The following is a 21,445-nucleotide window of genomic DNA, read 5'->3' on the forward strand; positions in this document are numbered from 1 at the left end:
AAGCCTCTGCCTCCAGTGCTGGCACCCCCTATGGGCACTGGTTTGAGTCCCGGCTGCTCCTCTTCCAATCCAGCTCTCTTTTTTTTGGCCTGGGAAAGCAGTGGAGGATGGCCCAAGTCCTTTGTGCCCCTGCACCCACGTGGGAAGCCCAGAAGAAGCTCCTGGCTCTTGGTTTAGGATTGGCCTAGCTCCGGCTGTTGCGGCCATTTGGGGAGTGAACCAGCAGTTTGAAGACCTCTATTTCCCTGTCTCTCCATCTCTCTCTGTAGCTCTGCCCTTCAAATAAACAAATACATCTTTAAAAAAGAGGAATGTATGTTTTTATTTTCGACATTATCCTGCCCTAAACTGACTTGATGCCATTTATAGTTTGAAGTGTCTGGTGCTACTTTTCTATCATGACATAAACCCAGGGCTGTGTTATTGGAGACTGGCATTTGAATCCTGAGTCTACCACATTTTATTTCTCAAAAGGTCTTTCATTTGTAACGTGAAGCGGCTGGGCAGATCGTCTGAAGGGCTCTCTAAGTTGGTGATGGGTTTGTTATGAAAAAGGGAGAGATGTGACTATCAGTGTTCTTCACATTTGAGCATAATCTTAAACATATAAAACACAACACCACTCACCAGGTTCAGCAGCACGCAGAGGATAAAGCACCAGGACCTCGGGGTTCAGGTTTTTCAAGCTGATCATTGTTGGTTGCCCACTTCTGTCTCCCAGTTACTCTCTGGAGAAGACAGATCGCGATGACCTGCCGGGCCCTGGACAAGTAGCTAGGTTTGCACTGTAGCCAAGTCCGTGGGAAGTACAAAGATGAATATGGCTTGGCCTTTGCCCTCAAGGAGCTTACACTCAGGGAGTAAGAGAAGGGAGACAAACAAAATGCCAACCAGGATAAGGACAATGAGTGGGAGGAGCACAAAAAGAGAGGGGAGAGATTTTTCCAGGGCTTGTATTAGGGATAGTCAAGGAGCCCAGGAGCAGGGGGTGAGGCAGCCACCCCAGGAGGAAGACGCATCATGAGTGCTGAGCGACCAGGGGTAGCAGCAGGTCCTAGACACCTGAGCATGGAAGAGAAAGGCTTCACCATAAGGTGGAACAGCCTCCAGTCTCAGGCTGAGCTGTGGGATTTGTATTCAATTGACAACGCAGTAGAGAACGTTGCCCGTATTTGAAAGGCGCGTGACTGAGGACTGGCCACAGGGTCCAGTGGGTGATGTGCTGATGGGAGTTGGGGTGGGTAGGACCAGCTGGGAGGTCTTTAGGAAGCCTTAGCATGAGGGAGTGCTGAACTGGGAAGAAGTTACAGGAATGAAAGGAAGCCAGATGATCAAGGTTTTGTGTGGCAGAGCTCAGAGAACAGGGATGTGTGAAGATGAAAGATGGGGACACACAGGGAACTCCATCACCATCTCAAACCTACCACCAAATGAAGGACCTTCGAGAAATAAAACATCATAGAATCAGGATTCAAATCCCAGCCTCCAAGGCAAAGCCCAGGGTTTGTGTCATTACAGCTGCATGGGACTGCACACTCTAAACAATAAACAGTATCAAGCCATTTAAGGGAATGGTGGCAGTTACTGGAAGCAGGTGGACATTGAACGTCAGGAAAGGAAGCCGCCTTCGTTTTGGGTTTGTGGAGCTTAGGGAGCTGGGCGGGGCCAGGTAAGCAAGGTTGCTGAGTGGACAGCTGGAGATGTAAAATCTCCCTCAGTGCTCAAGCCTGCAGATCGAGATTGGGAATCAACCATGCGGAGGTGACCTTGATAGCACACGAGCTAATAACCCAACAAGGGGAAAAACAGAGAGCCAAAGCGACCAGGAGGTTGGGATCAGAGAGTTATTATGGCTGGGACGTTGGGGAGGAAGATGACCTGTCCAGGAAGACAGCAGCCACCCCAGTGTGGGAAAAGAGCTGGCTACCTGGGACAGTGCACTCCGGGACAGAGGTGCCATGCACAGATCAGGTTTCCCAGTGGTCTCCTCAACCGCCCCTCTTCACAGAGGGGAAGCAGAGCCCAGGCAAGAGGCACGGAGCAGCTCAAGGTCATACGCTAGTCGGTTCCAGGTATGGAATTAGAAGCTCGCAGCATAGGCAGCCCATGCTGTCTTGTATCTCCCCTTCTAAAAGTATTCATTAAAAAAAAAAAAAATCAGCCCTCCAACAGCCAGAGCACTTGAAGTTTTAACTGGGGCTCCAGGAGGTATTCTATGCGTCAAGCCAGAGGGAGACCAGGCATTGGGGCTGGGCCGCAAGGGCCCTACCGGACCCGGAGAGATCCCGCCGTTCGGGACCCAAGCCCGGGTCCGCGCAGCCCTGCTTGGCTCCGCGCGTGTGCTGCCCGCCAGGGGACCACCGCGGCCCCGCGCCCTCCCCAGCGCGCCCCCGGGAGCGCGCGCTGCACCCGCGCGCCCCCGTGCCGGCGCGCGCCCTGCACCCGCCCCCGGCGCGCGCCCCCTGTTGTCACGAGCGCGCGCAGCGGCGCTCCCGCCGGGCAGGGCGGCCGCGGAGGAGCGAGCAGTGGCCGTGACCGCGGCGGCCGCAGCGCCAGGAGCCCGCGGAGCGCGGGCTGAGCGGGCCGAGGCCCGCGTGGGGGCGCGCGGAGCGGGCGCGAGGCCGCCTTTGCGGGGCCGCGCCGAGGAGGCGCCTAGGGGAGGAGGAGAAATCCCTGCGCGCCCGCCGCCGCCGCCGCCACCACCGCCGCCGCCGCCGCCTCCTGGCCGCCCGCGCCCGCGCCCGCCGCCTCCTTCTCGGTGCGGTTCCACTGGGCGCGAGGAGCGGCCGCCGAGACCTCCGCCTGCGAACAAAGAGGAGGCCGGCAGGGCGGAGGCGTCTGCGGCGAGCATGGCGGACCGCAGCCTGGAAGGCATGGCTCTGCCCCTGGAGGTGAGGGCCCGCCTGGCCGAGCTGGAGCTGGAGCTGTCGGAAGGTAACCAGGCCCCCGCCCCGCTCCTCTGCCCCGGCCCTAGCGCCCGCGCCCCGCGCTCGGGCGGCGGGCTGTGCCGTGCTGTCACCACCTGGGAGGGCCCGGGCCGCCGGTGGGGGGACGCCTGGGGGCGGGGGGCGCGCGGGGCCTGGGGGCGGGGGCGGCGGCGACCGGGCCCGGGGTTGGGGGAGGCGGCCGGCGGCGTGGTCCCCGAGGCCGGGCCGGGTGCGTGTGCGCCGCGGCCCCCGCCCTCCCGGCTCCGGCTTGGCGTTGTGCAGCCGCGATCCCCCCTGCGCGCTGCGGCGGGGCCTCGGCGCGCAGCGTTAGCACGCAAGATGGAGCAACCTTTAGGGCCGGGAGCGAACGGCCTTGCCGTGAAGAAGTGTGCGTTCTGCCCTCCTGGAGATCCGCGCGTCCTTGATGCTGCAGCGGCGCGGTGCGCTGCCGCCGCCGCCGCCGCCGCCGCCGCGTTCGCTGACTGGGGACGGCCTGATGGTGCCGGCTGGCCTGGTTTTCCTGCGAAACTTGTCGTTGGACTTTGGAGATTTCGTTCCCCGGGGTCCCCCGGGCAGCCTGGCTTGCCGGCGGCCCCGGCGTGGCCAGAGGAAGATAGTACTACTATTGTTCGCGTGTGTTGTGGTGGGATCGTGGAACGTCCTCCCTCAGGCCCGGGGCTTGTGCCTCGCTTCCACCGCGATCCTGTGTGGAATTGGCTGCCTTGATTTCCTGGAGTGTTATCTACGCTTTCTTCTCTGGAGATCATGTGCTCAACTGTCATTAAGTTTGAGGTCGGGTTTTGCTAGGTCTTCCCCCTCAACCCCCCCCCCCCCAAAAAAAAAGCCCTTTAAAGTTCCACAATGTTCAATGTTTCATTTATTTTAGCAGTCACCCTGGAGAGGCCACTCGTAGCCCGTGTGGGGATGGAATGGGTGGGGATAGGCCGACCCCTCTTGAAATTATATTTGGAGCAGTTTAGCATGAACTTTTTTTTTTTTTTTTTTGTAACGGTTTCATCAGGGCTGTTGGCCAGAAAGTGAATTCGTTCGTGCCAGTTTTTCATCAGCAGGGAGGAGCTGATGCCGACTTTATGTTTGCCTTTTGAACACTTTTCCGAGTGTGGGGTCAGCGGCCCATTCCGATGCCCGCGCCCTGAAAATGTTCCCATTTCGAATTTGGCGTGATTCAGCCCGGGGAAACAGGCCGGTAGGAGGAGGAAAAACGAATCCTCTCTGAATTCTCGGCGCCTGTCACCCTCCTGACTCCTGGAAGACCCTGCTGAGGGCATTGCTAAAGGCAGGAGATAGGTGCGCGGTTCAGCTGGGAACAATATTCAGGTTTACCGGGGTAGGCAAAGTGTGCAGCCAGGGCAGGTCGTTTGCAGGGCTAGAGTGACTGCTAGAAACCCTCGGCTCTGGTAATCTGATTTTGCCAGCCTTCAGGTACACATTTCTCCTCCCCTGTGTGGATTTTCTCCGTGGCTTCACCTGGCCCTCTAGCTCTGTTTTCTTTTACAGCATCCCGCCATTCATGCCCTGTCTTACAAACAGGCCCCCTGCTCTGTGTGCACCATAGCCCGGTGAAGTGGCCGTACCCCACCTGTGCTGGCAGAGCACAGGTCTCAGCTCGCTGGGGTGCAGCCCCCTCCCAGTCAGGGAGCTGCCTCCTGTTTCTTCAGAGACACTGCTGATGCCTGGGAATGCTCAGCTTGACTGCACACCCCCCCACCCCCCACCCCACACACCCTCCCCTCCACGCCAGGAGAGACTTGCCTTTTTTGGTGACAATACTCACCTGTCATCTTGCAGTGGCTCTAGGAGGGTGAGCGCTAAGTTCTCACCTGCCGGAGGGCTGGCTGCAAGATCACTTTTGACTAAGATATACTGAGCCTGATTCCTCTGAACACTGTGTGTTGGTACAGCTTTTTTTTTTTTTTTTTTTTTTTTTAAGATTTAATGAGTTTCTTATTGAGTGACTGGGCAGAGAGGGTGTGTATGTGTTCGCACGCAGGAAGCTCCTATGTTTTTGTGTGTAAACCTTGCTGAGACCTGACCTACACATTTAATAATAAAAAAAAATCAAAGAGTTGTTGTGTTGCTGTGATCAGCTCCTGTCATCCCCTTCCTGCCGCCCCTCCCCTTTGCTCCCCCCACCCAGTTTTCATTAGCTCTGCCATCTTGGACTTCCTTATGGAGCGTGGTTTTGTCTGTGTTGAGTTTATAGAGCTGTGCTTTAAGATCATCTGGAATTTTATGTCTTGTAAATACATAGAGTTGTTTTACTAGTTTTAATTAGATGAATTAAGTTGTTTTCCAGGGTGGCTTAATAGGACCCCCTCCCCCCCCCAATGGAGAGATCAAAAATATCACTGTCTCTTTATATTGTGGAACTTTAAAAAAAAAAAAAGAAAACATTTTACCAACACATCTACTTTCAAAGCAAAAACTTAAAACAACTTTTCATGCTGAATTATCTCAGGGTATTGCTTTCACATTTACTCTTCAATCAAAATTTATATGGAGGAAATTCTTTAAGTTGGCTGTCATCATTTTATTAAAATATCAGGAAATATCACAAAAACATATGTGGGCTTTCCAGGGCTCTGTTCCTACCAAGGAGGATGGAAAAGAAATTCCATTTTAAGCACATAATGTAGACTGGGCAAAAAAAGAGTAGAATATTTTCTTAAAGTTCCTATGAAGGCTGCCAGTCTTTAATGCATTGTATATTACCTACATTTCGAAGCGCTGGTCCAGTGTTGGTTTTCACTGTGCACGGGGTGCTGTCTTGTAGACTAATGTTGTTTTTATTTTATGGGGGCCCTTGTTAGTTGGTAACAGCTGCAGAACTCCCAAGTTCTTATCTTCCCGCTCTACTTTCTCCTGCCTTCTCCCTGCTCCTCGGTGTTACCAGTGCGTCCTGCTGCCCTCTCGCTGGGGGACGTGAAGCCTCCGTCGTTTTGGAGAGCTACCCTGTCAGCAAGCTGCCCCAGCTTTCTGTGGGCAGTGGTGGCAGGCAGCCTGGGGGCCACAGGTCCGGATAACTGCAGCTGTGCGCCAGGGGCTGCCGGTCCGCACGTGAGCGAGCAGGACGCCACACCAGCATTTGGCAAGAGCAACAGTGGGGGCTCCTTTCTGCCACCCCTTCTCTGGCCTGCGTTCTTGTTTCATGCAATCACACATTGTTCCTTTTGGCTTTAAAGAACCTGAAAGCACGCATCATCTGGCTTAAGGGAAAATTTTACCTGGGCACATGAAGCCAGTTTGAGAGGAAGCAGGGAACTTCCCAAGGAGGACAGCTTCATGTTGCCTGGAATGGAAAAATGAGCTTCTTGGTTAACTGAGCATTTACTTCTTGGGCTGTGCCTGCACTGCACACACTGGACTTGAATCTACAGAAGGAGCTGCTTCCCAGTCTTTCAGGAGTGCAAAATGGTTTTGGTTTATTTATTTATTTATTTTTGCAGAAGGAATGCGTTTTTTTTTTTTTTAATCTATGCCATGTTTTGCATCTTGTGGCTTTTTAATTGTTAGTATGTCCACGAGTTTCTTCGTGCTGATTAGAGTCTCTGAGTCTATGCTCTGCTTTGCTGGTTAATTTACCAGAGTGCTTCACCAATATGTTGTATTGTACAGTGATCTTCAGAAAGTTCATGGACAATACATATTATAAAAAAACTGCACGGATTTCAGATTTTTTTTTGCACCACAGTAAACTTTTAATTTCATTTTTCATGAACTTTTTGGAACACTTTGTATAACAGTCCAACTCAGTGTTTTCTCGGTGACTATGAAACTGGTAGAGGAAAGCTCACTGAAATGCCAGTTCTCTGTGTTTGTCAAAGAGCCACTGCTTTACATTTTTTTTTAAATGTGGGTTAGGCCGTGACTTGCAGCGCTGGCATCCTGTATGGGTACTGGTTCAAGTCCCAGCTGCTCCACTTCTGATCTAGCTCCCTGATTGTGGCCTGGGAAAAGCAGTGGAAGATGGCCCAAGTGCTTGGCCCCCTGCAACCATGTGGGAAACCCGGAGAAAGATCTTGGCTTTGGATAGACCCAGCCCTGGTCATTGTGGCCATTTGGGGAGTAAACCAGTGTTGGAAGATCTGTCTCTCTCTCTCTGTCTAAGTCTGCCTTTCAAATAAAAAATAAATAAATCTTAAAAAATGTATGTTATATAAAAATTTTTATGTGAGCAGTTTATTTGCATTTTGTATATTACTGTTACCAAAGAGAGAAATCTTAAAGAGATGGCCAATTGGAAGGTTTGTAGAGTATTTTTTTTTTTTTAAATAAGATTCATTTATTTATTTGGAAGTCAGAGTTAGAGAGAGAGAGAGAGAGAGAGATCCATGTTCCATCTGCTAGTTCATTCCCCAGATGGTTACAACAGCTGGGCCTGGGTCAGGCTGAGAAACCAGGGGCCAGCAGCTTCATTTGGGTCTCCCACATGGGTAGCAGGTACCCAAGCACCTGGTCCGTCTTCCACTGCTTTTCCCAGGCCATTAGCAGGGAGCTGGATCAGAAGTGGAGCAGCCAGGACTTGAACTGGCGGCGCCCCTACGGGATGCTGGCGTTGCAGGTGGTGGCTTTTCCTGCTATGCCACAAGGCCAGCCCCCGTTTGTGGACTTTGAGAGTGGTGTTTCAGGCTGTTGAGCTCAGTAGATACACTTTGCTCTGGGACCTGAATTCTGTCTGCCTACCCCCTCCTCATCCTCTGGTCTCGTTGGAGGTGCTGCTGCAGAGTGCCCATCTGTGCCAGAGCTCCAGCCTCGTGGCCACCTTTGAAGGTGTGCTGAGAGGAGACTCAGCTCTCTCTCTACTGCCACCTAAACTTTGTGCACATTATTTTCTTCGAAAGGTAATTAGTTTACTCTGGAAAACAAATGTGTGAACAACTCTTTCTTTCCAGAGTCTCATTGATAATTTGTTGTGCTTGGAGGAGGGAGCAGCAGAGACAGGAAAATAATATCCGTGATGTAACATTAAGCTACTCCATTGGAGTCGGGCCTCAAACTTACCGAAACGTGCAAACTTTGTTATGTCCATCTGAAAGCTGTCAGAGATAGCTGTATGTGTGGTGGTGGATGAAATGGAATAATTGGCATGATAAATTTAAAATATTGTTACCTGCATTAAAAAAAACCACATACATCAAGTGGCAGCGTTGATGTTTGTGTTTTTACATATATAGACTTTAAAGAGTTCTTCAGAGTTATAGCAGTAGCTGGATTTGAATGTTTCTTTCTAGGTTAAGAATTTTAGATGTCAAATTTAGCTGGGAAGCTAGGAAAGCAAATACACACCCACACACACACTAACACCCACCCCCCCACACACACACTAACACCCACCCCCACACACATACTAACACTGACACCCACACACACACATACTCACTCACACACAAACACTCATGGCCAGATGTGTAAGATCGCTCCAAATGCTAATAAGGTATTTACAGTGCTACAGTCATGGTGCTTGGATCTGAACTTTATGAGGTTAAAGCTCTCCCAAGGTTCTCAATTTTGTTTCATGCTGGACCCACTAGTTTTATATTCTTGTTATGGTTTGGAGGCTACAGGCTGTGGGATGTTATGAGTCACTTTTTGCCTTCCTCCTCCCAGCCTTTTTCAAATGGGTTCTCTTTTTTTAGAACTGATTTTTTTTTAAAGCAGTGATTTATGGGATGAGTTGTAGCATTCTTCTGAATTGCAAAGAGAACATATTGAATTATCTTAGTTTTGATGTCATATATATCAACTGACTCACTAGTTCAAATCCTAGTCATATTATTCAGATCATTTCTAGTTCTTATAATTACGCAGGCACCATAAAAAAAGGGAAACTCCTGGTTGGTGTTGTTTGACTTAGTTTTGGCAAGCTGATTTTTTTTTTTTTTTTTTTAATCCGGGGGCTAGGGGACATTTCCTGTTTTGTAAGGTGATTGATCACTCAATCACCTTTTGAGTGATGTGATCAGTTTCCAACCACTTCTTATTGTTTGGTGCTCTTCCCACATTCCACTTTCCTTTCTGTAAACCTGTTTTCAACGTTGCTGGCTTTCATTGCCCTTCTTTTATGATTTTTATTGTGTGCCATGCAAGGTTACCTACTATTGTTGCCAGTGTTCTGTTCTTTCTTGTTGAGGGCCCAAAACCTTGTCACCTCTCAAAAGAAGTAATTGCATCCATTTGTTCGTGAAGATAATAGTGCCCATAAAGAGGAGACTCTAATTGGGAATTCCAGCTGGTAAAGGGGTAGGAAGATAGGGGTGACATGCTGAAGAGGTGAGCGTTAACTCTTCTGAGCATATACCTACCTTCTTTTCTTTCTTCTTTCTTCAGTGTCTAATTGGGGGATTAATTTTAGTAAGGCCTCCAGACAACGTAGGAAAATGCTAAGATACTGAGCTGTAAAATTTTAAATTACAGTAAGCAGTCTGTTTTTGTGAGGGGTTGCCATCTAGGTTCCTTGGATGTCTTGGATTGTTACATGGGCTGTCTGTGTTGTGAGTTATGAATTGAGAGAATTCTTTCCTTGAAGAGCTTTATACAATAGATAGGAAAAATCAGGTATGGAAGGATTCTGTGAATGATAGTGGGTTGAACAGATTTTTTCTTCAGGCTGCTGGATTTAAGTCTCGGTTGTTGCTGTTGTTGTTTATTAGCTTGGAAAGCTGTTTTGTGTCCTGGATTAAAAGGTTGAAATCTGTGGGCCTGACCCACACTATTTGCATCAGCACCAGACAGGGGACTCCTTCCATATTTATGCATGTGCACATTGAATTTTTTAAAAAAATAGGAATTGTGTGGTTAGTTAGATCACATTTTTATCTGTATTTTATTTATTGGAGAAATACTATGACATTAAAATTGTAAAATGCTAAATTATAGATGAACATAGTTCCTCTTCCATTCTAGTCTTTGTAATTTTGAAGTAATCTGAATCATGATGTTTTGCATTCCTTTAGCCTCAGTCTGATTTTTTTTTAATTAAAAATTTTTATTTATTGAGAGGCAGAGCAAGGAGGTGGAGAGATCACTCCCATCGGCTGGTTCCCTTCCCAGATGCTCACAACAGCTGCGGCTGGGTCAGGACAAAGCCAGAGACCTGTAACACAATCTGGGACTTGTAAGTGGTTGGCAGTGACCCAACCACTCGAGTCTCATTTCCTGCTGCCTTCCAGGGCACACATTAGCAGGAAGCTGGACTGGGAGATTGAACCCAGGTACTGCCGTGTGAGATGTGTCTCAAGAGGCATTGTGACCACTGCACCAGCTCCTGCCTTTGCTGTCATTTGTAATTGTTGGACTGATAATATTGCAGTTTACAAGTCCACAGTCATTCCTTGTTGAGTTTTCTTCCTTCTACTCTGAAGTTTGGTTTTTGGCTGGTAGTTTTAATACAGTTTTAAACAGGGCCTTATTTAAAGGCCTGTTATCTAGATTTACGATCCTTGGAGTCTCCCCCTCTGCTTGCAGTTAAACCACAATGAAAATCTACTTGATTTTGAGAATGTCGTGACTCCGCTCTGGTTAATTTGTGTTGCAGATTCAAGGCTGGAAGGCCTCATTGGAGACATCCATCAGCTTTCTCAGCTTAGGGTGCTGAGTGTTGTTGGAGAGAGTGGGAGGGGAATTGAAACCTTTGTGCTCCAGGTTGACTGTCTCATTGTGAAGTGCTGATCGCTCCAGATATGGGATTATCTGAAGCACCATGCTTTCAAGCTCGCAGTTGGAGAATCAGCAAAGATCAGAGTGGATGACTTTATTATATTATTTATTCATTTAACAAGCATTTACACAAACCCAGTCTGTGCTATGAGAGCTTACAGAGTGGCCAACCGGTGGTGGCTGTGTGAGCAGAGCCCTTGACCCCTTGGGTTCCTGTTGGATTCTTGGCTCCTGGTAGGTGCCCAGTAAGCAGTGGGCAGAAGTCCAGAGGCACAGTTAGTGAGCAAGGGCCACTTCAGCAGCACCATTCCTGGGTTCTGAGCCTTTGGTTGAGGAGGGAGGTGTTCATGGGGCTGACTTCTCTTCTGGATACTGGTTCTGTACAGAGAGACACTGTATTTCCACAATCACTGGAGTGGAGTTCATCGAACAAGTAAAGCCTTAGAGACAGGAAAGTCTCACTCCCTGGAGTTTCTGTGGTCACTTCTCCTACATTGCCCAATACAGTCAATCTTTTTTTTTTAATATTTATTTATTTGAAAGCCAGAGTACAGTGAGGGAGGGAGGGAAGAAAGGGGAGAGAGAGAGAGAGAGAGAGAGAAAGAGAGAGAGAGAGACCTTCTGCCTTCTATCTGTTGGTTCATTCTCCAGGTGGCTGCAATGGCCAGGGCTGGGCCAGCCTGAGGCCAGGAACCAGCAGCTACTTGTGGATGATCCCACTTGGTTGGTAGGATCCCAAGCACTTGGGCCATCTGCCTCTGCATTCCCAGGTCATTAGTAGGCAGCTGGATTGGAAGTGGAGCAGCCAGGACATGAACCAGTGCCCATATGGGATGTGGCATTTCAGGCAGTGGCTTTACCTGCTTACGTCACAGTGCTGGCCCCACAGCCAGTCTTCCATCTCAGGAGTTTTTGGATTTGTTTCTGGTTGCTCTTTTGCATTGACATGGGGTCACATTTTTAACCTTGTTGTTCCAGGAAATATATCACCATACATTTTAGATTTCCATTTTGTTTATTCCCTTTCTCACCAAGCTGACATTCACTTCCCTGCCTTGGATGTACCCTGATGGTCTCAGTAAAGAAGTAACGAGAGGCCCAGGAGACTTTGTAGGTTCGTTCACCTGAAATAAAAATGGAAAAGTGAAATTGTGTTACTGAACGTGCTGGAAGATCCTGAGTCTCTTCGCAGGAGCAGAATACTACAGAACGGACTTGTGTTCTCCCTCTTGTAGATACAGCATGGCTGGTTATGTCAGTGTTCAGGTTGCTCACGTGTTGTCAGAAGGTGGCTGGCTCATTAATTCCTACATCAGGGTTTCCAGCACAGCTAGGAGCAGTTGCAGGGCCTGAGGTGTCAGGTGGAACCCTTTAGTTGGCCGGATGTTCTAGGAAGGCCAGGTTCACTTAGGGGCCGTTAGTATGCGGGGCTAGGTTTTTAGTGTACTGGGACGTCACAGTCCACAGACCCATTTGTACATCATGGTTGCTTCTCTGGGTCTTTCTCTAATTCCCTCTCGGAGGAGTTCGTGCCTGGCTCCTGCGACCAGCCTGGGCCGCAGCCCTGGGCCTGTCTCCTGAGGAGCCTCTTTCTGGTGTCAGCAGAGTTCATCCAGGGTCAGCGGGTCTGTCCCAGCTGCAGCCCCCTCGGCTGCCCAGTGCTGTTAGTAAGACCTGCCTTCAGCCTCGGAGGTCCTGTCACAGCCCTGCTTGGGAAAGATCCACTTGCACCTTTCCCCTTGGTGTTGCTGTCAGCTGGGGCCGAGCTCCACTTCTCCTTACCTCTGTCTGTGTTGGGGATTTGAGGGGACAGCGACCATCCTGCAGATCCTAGTAGAGGAGGCAAGTGGGAGAGAGCAGCTTTCCAAGGATCGGGCCTGGGTCTGGGGGCAGGAGGTTGACTGTCACCGGGTTTCATAGGAAATCTTAATCTTTTGGGGCAGGAGGCACTGCTGTTTGTTCTTGGTTCTGTTTAGTCTTTGTAGTTTCTGGGAAAAATGATTCTCCATGAGGTTCCAGGAATTACCTCTGTACAGGAAAAGAGTGACCTCTCTCGAAGCTTCCCTGTTGCTAAGCAGAGTGATTGTAGTCAGTTTTTAAGCAGCCACCGATCACTTATGAAGCAATCAATTTTTCATTCTTTTATGTAGAGTGCTTTTATTCCAAGTTAAGTGCCCCTGCTATTTAATAGTGGTCTCCAGTTCTTGCAGGGATTGGGGCCGTATTTAATGGACGTGAACCTTGCTCATCTATGCCCCTGCCCCAGAGACCTAGAGTCTTAGTAGGAGTAGATAGTGCATCAGTGGGACTTTAAAATCCAGTGTTATACAATGCTGTGAACAGAGACTGTTATCTCTGTCCATCGTGTAACCAGAGTTCTACCTGGTGTAACAGTTAACTTAATGACCACCCATTACTGGTACAAAATGCTGTGAAGATACTTAAGAAAAGAGTAGTCTGAAAAAGATACTGTATTTTCACAACTACAGTTTGCTTATTAAAGTCAGAATTGTGACTCTTTTAAGTTACACTGTTTTTTTTTAGATCCTTGACAGGGAGCTATTTGTTATAATTGTGAAGGTAATCTAATGAGTAGAGAATATTGTTAGAACATATATATTGTCCTTTTCTTTACATGAAAGGAAAAAAAATGTTAGTCCAGGTAAATGTTGGCAGGAATGATCATATTTCAAGTAGATAAGATTTTGGTTCAGCATGTACTTGTCCTGGGGAGAGTGTCTCAAGAAATATTCAAGAGCATGTGTCTTTTTAAAATTTTATTTATTTATTTATTTATTTGAGAGGCAGCATTACAGAGAGAAAGAGACAGAGAGAAAGGTCTTCCATCTGCTGGTTCACCCCCAAAATGTTCACAATGTCCAGAGCTGAGCCGATCCGAAGCCAGAAGCCAGGAGCTGCTTCCGGGTGTCCCATGCATGTGCAGGGGCCCAAGTACGTGGGCATCTTCGACTGCTTTCCCAAGCCATAGCAGAGAGCTGGATTGAAAGAGGAGCAGCTGGGGTACGAACCTGTGCCCATATAGGATGCTGGTGCCTCAGATGGAGGCTTAACCTACTCTGCCACAGCACCGGCCCCGAGTACCTGCTTTTATTCTGACTCATTTCCCCCACATAACCTTATCCTTGATCATTCCTATTTGCCCCAGAATTTTGAATCCGTGTATCTGAGATGTTAATTATGTGTGTGTGTGTTTGTGTGTGTGTGTACGCACTTGTATGGGTATGAGTGTGCCTTTTCTCTTTAATATGGGCTATTTGAATGTTGTTAGGCAGTAACAACTTCTCACTTCCTCAGTTGGAAAATATTAATAAAGACAGTTATGTGAGTTTCAGGAACCCCTGAAGATTTTCCTATTATGTTAAATAAATTCTGAAACAGATAACTTTCTGTATTATGTCTTTACATTGAATTTTATTTGTTTTTTAAGATTTTATTTATTTACTTGAGAGGTAGAGTTAGAGAGAGAGAGATTTTCTGTCTGTTGGTTCACTCCCCAAATGGCCGCAATGGCTGGAGCTGGACGGATCTGAAGCTAGGGACCAGGAGCTTCTTCTGGGTCTCCCATGTGGGTAGAGGGTCCCAAGGACTTGGGCCATCTTCTACTGCTTTCCCAGGCCATTAGCAGAGAGCTGGATTGGAAGAGGAGCAGCTGGAACTCAAACCAGTGCCCATATGGGATGCCAGCCCCGAAGGCAGATGCTTAACACACTACGCCGGCCTCAGACTTTCTTTTTGAGTGGTGTGATTGCCTCCCACATGATAGTTTAAATGTAAAATGTGGAATACTGATTTTGTCTTCAGTTCAGTTTTGCCTATTTGTGATTACACCTGTTCTATAAGCTGTGCATACTGCTCAATCTTGTCCTGGTTGGCATTGTGGTTATCAGAGTTAAGGGAAACAATCTATTTGCTGGTTTTAAGTATTTTAAATCCAAAGTTGCAACAGCCAGGACTGGACCAGGCTGAAGCAGGGAGCTGAGAATTCAACCCAGGTTTCCTACATGGGTGACAGGAACCCAGTTACTTGCACTGCAATTTCTGCCTCCCAGGGTCTGCATTAACAGGAAGCTGAATTGGGAATGGATCCAGATATCAAACCCAGGCATGCCAGTGTGGGATGCAGGTGTGCTAACTGGCATCTTAATTGCTAGACCAAACACCTGTCTACACGCCCACACACCTTTTTTTTATTTTATTTTGAGCAAGACCCCTCTAAACTTTCAGTTACCTAAGTGTCATCAGTTTTGTGGACTATTTGTAGAGACATTTGAGCTTTTTTTTCCTTGGGTTGTGGCTGGTCTTTGCCTGGCCGGGTCACCCCCTCAGTAGTATGTGCTTTAGCTTAGGGAGCCTGTTTCAGCTGTGTTAGATGCTAGATAGTTAGGACCAAGAAATTGCACATTGCCTTCTCAGTAGTCTTGTGTGTTGGTCATGTGTTGTTGTTGTTTTTAAATATTTATTTATTTATTTGAAAGGCAGAGTTACAGGGAGGCAGAGGCAGAGAGAGAGAGGTCTTCTATCTGCTGGTTCACTCCCCAGATGGCCACAACGGCCAGAGCAGATCTGAAGCCAGGAGCCAGGAGCTTCTTCTGGGTCTCCCATGCGGGTGCAGGGGCCCAAGGACTTTGGCCATCTTCTACTTCTTTCGCAGGCTATAGCAGAGAGCTGGATTGGAAGTAGAGCAGCAGGACTAGAACCGGCGCCCATATGGGATGCTGGCACTGCAGGTGGCAGCTTTAACCTGCTGCGCCACAGTGCCAGCTCCGCTGGTTGTGTTTTATTCTTGTGAGTGACTCTGAGGACCCTGGCCTCTGTTTGGGAGTGCCCCACGCCACGGTGGGTTTGACATGTAAAGTTTTTTGTGTTAACTACTCTAATTCATGGGACGGGTAATAAAGATGCTTTTGTCTGAACAGTGCTTGAAAATTAGGACATGCCAGCAACTTGGGTATGGGATGACCCTGTGGATAAAAAGCACTCAGCTTTTGTCATGCCTTAAAAACTCTGCTTCTCCATTTTTCTATTTTACACTTAGAATTTCTGCAGTTTGTTCCAGGAGATATTTCCTTAGAGCGTAAGTTAGCAGTAGAAACGCTCTCTAGAGATTTAATGGGATAAGTTTGCAATATTATGTTTTGGTTTCTATTTGTTTAATATCAAATCTAGTGAGCTTTTCAGTAGCTGAACATGTTCCCTTCATGTTGCTATGTCTTTAGGTGGAAGTGTCCTTGTATGTGTGTGCATACAGATATGCACACATACCCTTAATTAGCACAAAAACATTTGATTACAGTTTATTTGATTAGGTAGAGATGGCTTTCACCCTGTGAGAACTTTTGAATTATCTCTTTTCTTTAAGCATTTATTTCATTAGTAGTTTTATGAATGAGGCTCTCTGTTAGCCACCGTGGGAGTGATGACAACCTGTTTTATAATCCGGAAGGAACTAATACACAGTGTGTGATAGATAGATTCAGTATTGATAGCACAAACGAATAATTGAGTTGGCCCTACTGCAAGTCAGTGTGGAATTAGGTGCCAAATGAGTGGTCTCAGCAAGAAGTGCTCTGAGTTTAGAAGAAGGAACAGCTGGGACCTCTTGGACTGTGGCTGCATGGACTGCAGAGCTGCAGAGTCAAGGTGTGGGGAGCTCGGGATCAGAGGCTGGGGAGCTGGGTGCTGGAGGGCCTGGGGGTGACCAGAGATAGTGATGTCTTGGGGTCGACTGTGTCTGGATGAGGCTGTCCTCCAGGTCTCTGGGCTGCTCCTGCTTCTGGCATCCAGGGTGTTGACCCTGGTGAACCATTGCACTTGGGCCTGGGTGTGTCCTTTCCTGTTTCTCGAAGACACATATACATGATTTGAGACATTACTATTCTTTTTTTAATCTTCATGTATGTTCTGTCCGATGTAGTTGTTGGATAATTTTCAACATTGCTTTTAAATAAAAATTTCGCTCTCTGAATATGACTCTTGAACCTTGGGGATGACTGTGTGTAGCCTTCTCATTTTCTGAGCAAGTTTATGGGGACACAGGGAGGTGTCAGTGGCTGTACCAGTGCAGCCTACCACGCCCTAAGGCAGACTCTACTTTCTTTCTTTCTTTCTTTTTTTTTTTTTTGATTTTATTTATTTATTTGAGAGGTAGAGTTACAGACAGTGAGAGAGACAGAGAGAAAGGTCTTCCGTCTGTTGGTTCACTCTCTAAATGGCTGCAACGACCAGAGCTGCACTGATCTGAAGCCAGGAGCCAGGAGCTTCTTCTGGGTCTCCCACGTGGGTGCAGGGGCCCAAGGACTTGGGCCATCTTCTACTGCTTTCCCAGGCCATAGCAGAGAGCTGGATTGGAAGAGGGGCAGCCGGGACTAGAACCGGCGCCCACATGGGATGCCGGAACTGCAGGTGGAGGTTAAACCTGTGCCATGGCACTGGTCCCCGGCCCCGCAAACTCTACTTTCTAACAAGTGCTGTGAGTACTGCAGCAAATAAACCAGAAACAAAACCTAAAGGTGCTCTATTCAGTATTTTAAATGCATGTGCCTGTGTGTTGCGTGCATATGTGTGTTGTGCATGTGTTGCACATGTTGTATGCATATGTGTTTTACGTGTTGGGTGTGTGTATTATGTATGTGTCATGTGAGCCTGTGTTGTATGTAATTTGTGTGAAACAAGTTGTGTGTGAATTGTGCTGGGTGTGTTTTTGTGAGTTGTATGTTGTGTGTGCTGTGCGTTTTGCAAATTGAGTCTTCCACGGATGTGTGTTTTATACATGCATGTGTAAATTGTGTGTAGTGTGTGTGTGTGTGTCGTCAGTGTGAGAGAGAACGGAGCATCCACATGAGTGTGAATCATGAATTACAGATCATCTTGAGCCAGTGAGTCCTCCTGAGAATTGGGAACAGCAGGTGGGTTTGGTCAGCATCCCTGAAGACCCTGCTGGCCCCCAGATGATTCCCATGGCCCTCAGTTCTGCGTCTGGCCTTCGTGGCCCACTCAGTGCTGCGTTTTACGTTGTCTGCAGATCCGTCGTGGAGCTTTGGCTGTGCTGTCTCCTTGTCTGATTTCAAGGAGCTTCGTCCCCTTCTATCCTTGAGCATCGACCCTCGCTTTGAACTTAGAAGGGAACTTAATGTTCTCTCTTACGCTGCACACTTGTAACTTTATGTTTTTTGTTTTTAAAAGATCTATGTTTTATTTATTGGAAAGGCAGAATTAGAGAAAGAGAAATGGGGGAGAGAGAGAGATTCTATGCACTGGGTTACTCCCCAGATAGCTGCAATGGCTGGAGCTGGGCCAGCCTAAAACCATGTGCCAGGAGCTTCCCTCAGGTATCCCATGTGGGTGCAGGGGCCCAAGTATGTGCGTCATCTTCCACTGCTTTCCTAGGCCATCAGCTGGAAGCTGGATCCGAAGTGGAGCAGCTGGGACTTGAACCGGTGCCCATATGGGATGCTGGTGCTGCAGGTGGTGGCTTTACCTGCTGCACCACAGCCCCAGCCCCAGGGCTTCACTCAGGGAAACCCTCTCAGGGACAGGGATCCCCTACTCCGCATCTCAGTGCCTGCCCTTCGTACCTCCCTCCTCTCCTTCAGTAACTTTAATAGGTCTGTAGCTTTATTACTGCGTGGAACGCTTCAACCTGCAGTTATGCAGCTGGTGAAGCAAACTCTGATATCTAAGATCAGAGGAGATCCCCTTTGGTCTGCGTGCTTTACAGTGAGAAGGAGAATGCTTCTTCCAGGTCACAGTGATCCTATGTCTTCTCCGTGGTGTTGCTGTGAATTTGTGGTGCAATCAGAAGATTGCGTGCTGAGTCAGTAGCCCCTGCCTGGTGTGGCCTGGGGGGTCTGTGCGTGGCGACAGGATGGCTGTGGGGCTGGTTCTGACAGTTCTTCTGTGAGCTGTCAGGTGAGGTAATAGTTGAGAGACCTCTGTGTCTGTTCGTCTGCCCATCCATCTGTCTCAGGCATCCTTGCCTGCTTAGCCTCTGATCCACTCTTGTGTTCCCGCCTGTACCTACAGCTCCCCTCCTCTGCTGTCTGTGGTAAACCTGGCCCACTTCCTCTGCTACAGTCTTGCCTGTCTGCCAAGCTCTGGCTTAATTCTCACCTGAGAGTCCTTTGTTCCCCCTGCTGGGGATATCTGCCTTTTTTTTTTTTTTTTTTAAATAGATTTATTTGTTCATTTGAAAGTCAGTTACAGAGAGAGAGGAGACAGAGACAAAGAGAGGTCTTCCATCTGCTGGTTCACTCCCCAAACGGCTGCAGTGGCCAGGGCTGAGCCTGCCTGAAGCCAGGAGCCAGGAGCTCCATCCAGGTCTCGCACGTGGGTGGTAGTGACCCAAGTGCTTGAGCCATCATCTGCTGCCTCCCAGTGTGTGCATCAGCAGCGAGCTGGCATCTGGAGTGGAGCTGGGTCTCGAACCCAGGCACTCCTACATGGAATGCAAGTGGCTGCTGTGCCAAGTGCCCACCCTGCAAACAGCATTCTCTCTCTCTCCTCTCTCTCTCTCTCTCTCTTTTTTTTTTTTTTTTTTTTTTTTGTGACAGGCAGAATTAGACAGTGAGAGAGAGAGACAGAGAGAAAGGTCTTCCTTTTCCGTTGGTTCACCCCCCAAGTGGCCGCTACAGCCAGTGCGTTGCGCTGATCCAAAGTCAGGAGCCAGGTGCTTCTCCTGGTCTCCCATGGGGTGCGGGGCCCAAGCACCTGGGCCATCCTCCACTGCCTTCCCGGGCCACAGCAGAGAGCTGGACTGGAAGAGGGGCAACCGGGACAGAATCCGGTGCCCCAACCGGGACTAGAACCCGGTGTGCCGGCACCACAGGTGGAGGATTAGTCTAGTGAGCCGTGGCGCCCGCCAAACAGCATTCTCATTGAGAAACTTGTTTGTAGCACAATACAATGTAAAAAAAAAGTTTGAATACACATGAATGTGTAAGCTATGACTGGTGGTTGCCTTTTGGAGAGTGATGTTAGTAGTGAGAACATTTACTGTTTGCCATTGACAAATTTCTATATTTTGTGTTTTCTTTTTTTTTTTTTTTGGACAGGCAGAGTGGACAGTGAGAGAGAGAAACAGAGAGAAAGGTCTTCCTTTGCCGTTGGTTCACCCTCCAATGGCCGCCGCGGCCGGCGCGCTGCGGCCGGCGCACCGCGCTGATCCGATGGCAGGAGCCAGGAGCCAGGTGCTTTTCCTGGTCTCCCATGGGGTGCAGGGCCCAAGCACTTGGGCTATCCTCCACTGCACTCCTGGGCCACAGCAGAGAGCTGGCCTGGAAGAGGGGCAACCGGGACAGAATCCGGCGCCCCGACCGGGACTAGAACCCGGTGTGCCGGCGCCGCTAGGCGGAGGATTAGCCTAGTGAGCCGCGGCGCCGGCTTGTTTTTTCTTTTTTTTAAGTAAAGAACCTTTATGTTCCAGGACAAAAATTATGATTTATGGTATAGAGTCTTCTGACATGATAACAATAATGAAAATTTTGTCAATATAAACTCACACAACTGTTGGTCACTACAAATCAAAGTTGCCATTGAAACTTAAGCAGACCTTGTTTTCTTCCATGACAAAAGGCAATCTGTGCTCCTTCCTGTTTTCCCTGTGGAACCCTTTCCTGTAGCCCTGGGTGCTCAGTTTCTGGCTGCTTTGCAGTTTGGCCTCTTCTCGGGGGTGTCCTGGAATAGTTCTTGGGAAGCTACGTCTGTCTTGTGCCCACGGGAGCCCAAGGGCTCTGATCACACACCTTGATGAAAGTACCTTGCACCTGGCCCCCGGCCCATGTCCAGACTCAACTGGCTATTTCAGCACACATGGCCAGCAGTCCCGGGCACACCCCAGCTGTGACCCATGTTAAGCCTATTCCGTTGCTACTGCCCCTGCTATTCTGTGCCTGTTGGCAGGTACTCAAGCCTCATTTAACTTCACTGTATTTTACCACCAGTTCCAGAAGCCTTGCCACTTACTGTGATCGCCCGAGGAATGGATCCACAGGTGTGGTTTTGCTGGCCCTACGTCAGGTCTCCAGAATTTCAGGCTCAGGGCGATTCCAGTGCAGCTGGCCAGCCTATGGGAGCCAGTGGCTTCTCCACTGTTTTTGAGTTAGTCATGTATTCACGTCACTGTATCTGAGTAGAAAAAAAGCAGGCAAGACAATTCTGGCTTCATCTTGGGTCTGCTACTCCCCAGCTCTGTGAACTTGGCTGAACCGCTAATCTCTCTTGTTTTTCCCTGGAGATTGTGAGCATTTTTGGGGATAGAGGGGTGGTTTCTTTTGCTTCTTTTTCCAGTTTTCCTGGTAGGTACTAAAGGAATGAAAAGGACAGTTTGAAGAGCATTAAGGTTTAGAATCATGTAGGTTATGTGAACTTCTGTTATTTCAAGTAAATAGCCCTACTCCCCCTCTAATGCAGTGGAGAAAGAACTCTAATAACTGTTCTTCCTTTCTCCATTAGAGCCGCACGTCAGGGTGGAAAACACTAGTTAAGTGCTACTTTTCTGCCAGCATTCTGGATAACAGTGGCGTACTTAAATGTTAAAGCTCTGTATGCATGCAGAGGTACAGACTTTGATCATCGATGAAGGGAGGGAAAAACAAAGTGCTGCTTTGAGTGATTTCTAACCTGGTTACTTACCTTGTATCAGCAGATCATTTGCAGGGGCAGGTGAATTCTCTGCAAGACTTACGGCATGTTCCTGCTGTTAGATCCTGTAGGAGAGACGCCTGGCTCTTGTTTTTATTTTGATTTTATTACCTTCACCTCCTTCACTTGATTGATGGGGTTCTCTTTTGGAAAGCCGCTGAAGAGGAAAGTGGTGTAAGATC

At 48.6% G+C, this 21,445-nt stretch overlaps 1 protein-coding gene across 3 annotated transcripts in view; it reads left to right on the plus strand.

Annotated features, from left to right (window-relative positions):
• Window positions 1–2,484: 2,484 nt before the first annotated feature.
• The window catches only part of DIP2C (DIP2 acetate--CoA ligase C (putative)), a 488,945-nt gene continuing 469,984 nt past the window's right edge, over window positions 2,485–21,445 (plus strand). For 2 of the 3 annotated variants that reach the window (XM_008249366.5, XM_008249368.5), the window contains exon 1: window positions 2,710–2,934. In XM_008249366.5, the coding sequence (XP_008247588.1) occupies window positions 2,850–2,934 (85 nt within the window). In that variant the 5' untranslated portion in view covers window positions 2,710–2,849. Of the gene's footprint in view, window positions 2,935–21,445 lie in introns of all 3 variants that reach the window. The other variant, XM_008249365.5, reaches the window with a different exon arrangement.

The sequence above is a fragment of the Oryctolagus cuniculus genome, chromosome 13 (genome assembly GCF_051225735.1).
Source record: "Oryctolagus cuniculus isolate XC-2025 breed Fujian yellow rabbit chromosome 13, ASM5122573v1, whole genome shotgun sequence".
In the NCBI taxonomy this organism is placed as follows: Eukaryota; Metazoa; Chordata; class Mammalia; order Lagomorpha; family Leporidae; genus Oryctolagus; species Oryctolagus cuniculus.